Genomic DNA, 6065 nt, shown 5'->3' with positions numbered 1-6065 from the left:
GGGGGCTCTGTGAGGCCCAGGGGGTGCGGGGAGGGCTCTGTGCGCTGGGCTGCAGCGGGTTGCCCGGCTGGCGTAGCGACGGCAACCGCCTCACGTGGAAAAACCAAAGATTTTCATATACCAGACATGGTTTCCCTTTAACGAGGAAAGGCGCGGGCTTGCAGGCTGCCCTGGCTCCTCAGGGTGAGCCCATCGCTTTCCCTGCTCCCCAGAAAAGTCATCCGGAGCTGGCGCTGCCCGGCTGCCCCTCACCTCCTCCGGGGGCTGCGCCTCACGGGGCTCCGGGTTTGGAGCTGGGGAACGTTGTTGTCCAGGCTCCTCCGAAAGGATTAGTCTCCTCTCTCTTCCCCCCCCGCTTCCCATTCTTAAAATAGCAGCAGGTAGGGAGCAGAAAAGCTGATTTGTGCCCTAGCTGAACGAGTTCTTTAGTCATGTCACTAGGGCGTCTTCAAGGCGATTACTTGGTGGAGGTTTTGATGCCTGTTGATGTCTTCATTGACTTTTTTTCAAAATAAATTCTCTTGCAGAAGACTTGCATCAGAATCTTTTTTTTTCCCTGATGCTTCTTGGTAAGAGATCTTTCTTTTCTTTTTCACATCAGTTCTGTGACTTAGAAAACTGACATTACTTTCTCAATGCTTGTTGCAGAAGGATTCTAACAACTTAAAAAGCTGTTAGTTTTTGCTGTTTTCCTCCATATAACTAGTGGTGTCTGTTTTAACTGATTTGTAAACTAATGGTAAGGAGTTTCCTAAGCTGTTTTTTTCTGAATTATATAAAACCAAGACACCTGAAATTAACATGACTTCTGGTCCCACTAGAGCTATGTGAAGCCAAGAGATGGAACATACTCAACAGAAGTCGATACTAACAAGACCAAGTTGTTTGTATAAACATTTGTGTATATGTTAGTATACACTTTAACAATGTTTTGCTTCCTTTTCAGTGAAGAAGAATGTCGCTGTTTAAAGCTAGGGACTGGTGGTCCACCATACTTGGAGAAAAGGAAGAATTTGACCAAGGCTGTCTGTGTGTTGCTGATGTTGATAATAGTGGCAGTGGACAAGGTAAATCCAGAATTACATAGCTTGCTGACTTTTGAGGTGTCCTGCTGCAAGCTTGCTTTGACCACTGTGGACTGAAAGCTTGTTAGCCAGGCTAGTTGGCTAGTTAGTTTGCTCTCTTTTAATGTGTCCTTGTAGGCTTAAGAAAAAAACAATGCCACTTGTCTTTGTGTTTTTGTAGGTTTCTAAAAACCTTAATTCTTGCTTGTGTTCAGTAGTAATTTCTCTCATGTCTTATTCCACAATACTAGATATCTTTAAAAAAGAATGTTTTCAGTTATTTATAGGAGCAAACACCAATTTTAAGTTGTTGAAAGAACTTAAGGAGGGGAAAAAAGCAAGGTGAGAGCTAATAAACTAAGAATTTAGAAAACCAAAATATTTTCTCCTTGGAAAATAAGGGGCCATTCAAGTAAGTGACCCCACATAAGTAAAACTCAGTTCTCTATGTGGTCATTTATGATCTGGAATGATCTTTGCTGTCAGGGAGAGTTCTTGTGTGTCTGTTTTATTTTTTTTTTAAACTAACAAATATTTGGGATCTTTCTCTAATATGCTTATGCTCATCTTGGAGCTCTCTTTTCAAACTCAAGAGGTACTTGAGTTTGATTTCATCATTGCTACACTCTTAAAATTTTTATTTTAGATTGTCTCTCTTCAGGAGGATTTGAACTAAGCTGAGCTGCTACTGGTTTAGTATTAAATCTTTTTCAGTAGAAATTCACTGAATCATTTTGGTTGGAAAAGACCTTTAAGATCAAGTCCAACTGTTAAACTAGCACAGCCAAGTTCTCCACTAATCTATGTCCATAAACACTGAGTCTACATATCTTAAATCCCTGCAGGGATGGTGATTCCACTACTTTCCTGAGCAGCCTCTTTCAGGGCTTGACAACCCCTTCAGGGAATAAATTTTTCCTACAGTCCAACCTGAACCTGCCCTGGTGCAACTTGAGGCCGTTTCCTCTTGTCCTGTTGCTGCTTCCTTGTGAGAAGAGACTGACCCCCACCTCACTACAACCTCCTTTCAGGGAGTTGTTGAGAGTGAGGTATCCCCTGAGCCTCCTTTTCTCCAGGCTACACAACCCAGCTCCTTCAGGTGATCCTTGTAAGACCTGTTCTCTGGTCCCTTCACCAGTTTTGTTTCCCTTCATTGGACACATTCTGTTACCACAGTGCCCCCTTCTTGTAGTGAGGGGCCCAAAACTGAACCCAGGACTCAAGCTGCAGCATCACCAGTACTGAGTACAGGGGGACAATCACTTCCTTACTCCTGTTGGCCACACTTTTGGTGATAGAAGCCAGGATGCAGTTGGCCTTTGTGGCCACCTGGGCACACTGCTGGCTCATCTTCAGGTGGCTGTCGATGAACACCCCCAGGTCCTTTTCTTCTGAGAAGTTTCCAGCCATTCTTCCCCAAGCCTTCAGCACTGCAGGGTGACCTATTGTGATCTAAGTGCAGGATCCAGTACTTGGCCTTGTTGAACCTCATCCATCAATCCACCACAGCCAGATCCCTCTGTAGAGCTTCCTTACACTGAAGCCTATCAACACTCCTGCCTAACTTCATGTTGTCCTTAAACTTACTGAGGGTGCCCTTGATCCCCTTGTCCAGATCATTAAGATATTAAAGAGAACAGGCCCCAGTACTGAGTCCTGGGGAACACAATGTTTGACTGGCCACCAACTGGGTTGAACTCCATTCACCACAACTCTTTGGGCCCAGCTGTCTAGTCAGTGTTTTTACACAGCAAAGCATGTGCCCATCCAAGCCATGAGTAGCCACTTTCTGCAAGAGGATGCTTTGATCTGTGCTGACCTGATGGCCTATATCTAGAGAAAATAAGTACTAGCAACCAACATGGGTGGTTGGTTGTTTGGAGTCACCTCTGGTTTTTTTAATTAAAATTTTTTGTTATTTGCTAACAACCAAATGACTACTTGATTAAAATAAACTAGCAACCAACATGGGTGGTTGGTTGTTTGGAGTCACCTCTGGTTTTTTTAATTAAAATTTTTTATTTGCTAACAACCAAATGACTGCTTGCTTAAAATAATGATTCCAAAATAACTCTGGTTTAACTGTTTCATTAGTCTTTGAGATAATGTGTCTGAAGAACAGGTGATCACAAGGCCTAGCTGTGTTGACCTGAGGTGCTAATTATCTTGCTTTAGTTGGCATTTCAATAAACGTCATTCATAAAATCATAGAATTGTTTAGTTTGGCAAACACCTTTAACATCATCAAGTCTAACCATTACCCTGACTCTACCAAGTCCTCTCCTAAACCGTGGCCCTCAGCACCATATCTCCATGGCTTTTAAACACATTCAAGGATGGTCATTCTATCACTTCCCTGGGCAGCCTGTTCCAGTGCTTGACAGCCCTTTCAGGGAAGAATTTTCCTAATATTCAGAATATCCATTGATCCCAAATGTAGAGTTTCACAGTTCAGCTTGTGTGATATGTGTATGCACAAATCCAAGATGTAGAAGCTGGAAGTTTGAAGTACTCTTCAAAACCAGACTGGGACTTTCTAAGAGGTGTAAACATTAGTCTAAAATGATGGAATAGGAACAATGGTCAGTGCCACCACGATGATGGTTGCTATACAAACCCTTTGCTAACAGGTTTTCATGGATTTGAAAAAAAAGCTAATTACCAGTCTTGACCTTGAAGACGGAGCACAATCAGCATTAATTAAATCATGTCAATATTCTGTCTTTTTAGGGCATACTTTGAAGCACTTCTGCAGCAAATTTATTCTACATGTGCTATTGTTTTCTATAGTCTCCTTTGGCTATTTTTAATTATTTTTTTTTCAGATAAAATTATTGTGGGCAGTTATATGGGATATCTCCGAATCTTTGATCCTCATCCTGTGAAACCTGGAGATGGAGGACAGCCTGAAGACTTACTCTTAGAAGTGCAGTTTCCAGAGCCAGTATTGCAGGTGGAAGTGGGAAGATTTGTTTCGTAAGTGAACAAGGGGCTGTGTTGCTCTTTAAGACTCCTATGTTGTTTTCTTTGTTTTGGGAGGTGAGTTGTCTATATCCAGCTGGACAACTATTAAGCACATCTCTGAATATTGTGGTATGGATTTGATCTGCTTCTTGAATCATCTTGATATGCAGGAATTTTTACTTAATGTATATGTAGAGGATAATCTTCCAGATACTTGTATGATTGGTTTTTTTTAAGTATGTAGAACAGGAAAGTCTTAGAAAGAAAATATTGAAAGGTTTCTGTAGTTGTTAAGAAAACTTGAGTAGCTTGTTATAATCTCAGATATAATATTGGCCAGTTGTTTGAACTTTGATAGAGAATTGAAGACCTTTAATTTCAATGAATGTAGTGGAAATATGTGGCCAGGTAGGGGAGAGTTACTATGACTCTAAGAAAGAGGCCCTATATTTAATTTGCTGTAAGAGAATCTACTTAGGAAAACTTTATTTTTAAAATGAGGGGAAAAAAACCTGCTAGCCTTGGGAAAGACTTGTTCTCTGAGACCAAAGGATAAAGCTAAAAGGTCTATAAAAGTTGGAAACTTATTTTATTCAAGTACTCATGGAGTGACCCTGTGCAGCAATTCTAACACCTTACCTTGTGGAATGACCTAAAACATTTTCTATAGCTATAGCACAAAAACTTCCTTTGCAGGAAACACTACTTAGGTTTGGGGGAAGAAGAATATGAATATAGGATTCTGAGTTTGACTTCTGCCTGATAGTTTTAAGTAATTTAGATTTTGTGCAGCTAGTACAAAAGTGAATTTAAAAAGAAGCAATATATACAGTTGCTGAATGCTTGTTTGGAGAGATGATCCTCATATCCATTTCTAGTTTGGGAGAGTTAACAGCACCTTGTTTGAAATGAATTTCTAGCTAAACTGGGAAAATAGCTGACTTGCTCCTCATACTTAAATCTGAAAATGTGTTCTTAAAGATTCATTTTAATTTTGAAATTAACTTGAAATACTGCACCATGAATTTAGAAAGATCAGTACTTCTGAGGTTTTTATACTAGCATCTAACACCCAAATCTTTGGTTTTGGCCCACATCTGAAAGTAATTTCAATGTGCTATTTGAGTTTTATCCTGTATGTGTTTTACTTGGAATTTACCTGAATAAAGTGCTTTTTTTCTACTTTTTTTTTTTTACAGTGGCACTGAAGGACTTCATCTGGCTGTGTTGCACTGCCGAAAACTCTGTGTGTATGCTGTTTCAGGTTAGTTTACAGATACAAGCTTTCCAGTGATTTTAAGGTGTTCTAAAGTTTGGATTAGACTAATGTTAAACTTGAGCAAACCCTGAATACACCATCAACCTTGAAGAGCTACAGTCCTATTCTCTCAAACTCATGGATGAGGAAGAAACATTAATTAGGTCTAGATATTTCCCCCGTGGTTAACAGATTTGCTGGTCTGCTCAGTGCTTGAGATGCTGTGAGGTGTGTGTGATGGTCTGTGGTTGGTGGTACTTGCAAACAGCTAGTTCTCATTACAGTTTTAGGAATGGGTGTTACTGTTCAGTGTGCTAAGGAGCAAATGGTTGTCTAATGTCAACTTAGCTCACCAAAAATGAGGTTATTACAGAGCTAAAAAATTCGGGTGATTTCACAGAAAGCTGGAACATTGGTAATGCAGCCCAAGACAAGATAGGAGGTTAATACTGGTAAGAAGATGAAACTGTTTTTCCTTAAATTCTCTTTCTTCTGTTGCCTTTGGAAATTCTAAATGCTGTGTTTTCTTTATGTAAAGAAGCAAGCCAGAAAAAATACCTATTGTGCACTGACTTCTCTCCAATATATGCTTAAATCATAGCACAGATTAGAGAGATCTAATCTGTGTAATGTACCCCCACCTTCAAAATTTAATAGGCAACTACACAGTGTTCATTCTCTCTGTGCAGAGGTAGCTGTGGCTCCTTTCATCACAAGAGCATGATTTTCTTGTAGGAGCAGCTTGCTTCCTATTCACAGCCTTGTAGGCAGATAGGTTA

The 6065-nt window shown here is 40.3% G+C and overlaps 1 protein-coding gene across 1 annotated transcript in view; it reads left to right on the top strand.

Moving 5' to 3' along the window:
- Window positions 1–955: 955 nt before the first annotated feature.
- The window catches only part of LOC103773659 (protein PTHB1-like), a gene marked incomplete at its 3' end in the record, with an annotated part of 6143 nt that continues 1033 nt past the window's right edge, over window positions 956–6065 (top strand). Inside the window, exons 1-3 of the mRNA XM_008941037.1 lie at window positions 956–1067; window positions 3890–4040; window positions 5228–5292. Coding sequence (XP_008939285.1) covers window positions 956–1067; window positions 3890–4040; window positions 5228–5292 — 328 coding nt within the window. The remainder of the gene's footprint in view (window positions 1068–3889; window positions 4041–5227; window positions 5293–6065) is intronic.

The sequence above is a fragment of the Merops nubicus genome, unplaced genomic scaffold (assembly GCF_000691845.1).
Source record: "Merops nubicus isolate BGI_N331 unplaced genomic scaffold, ASM69184v1 scaffold8910, whole genome shotgun sequence".
Taxonomy (NCBI): Eukaryota; Metazoa; Chordata; class Aves; order Coraciiformes; family Meropidae; genus Merops; species Merops nubicus.
The sequence above is the reverse complement of the archived record's forward strand: the minus strand, read 5'-3'. Positions and strand labels throughout refer to the sequence as shown.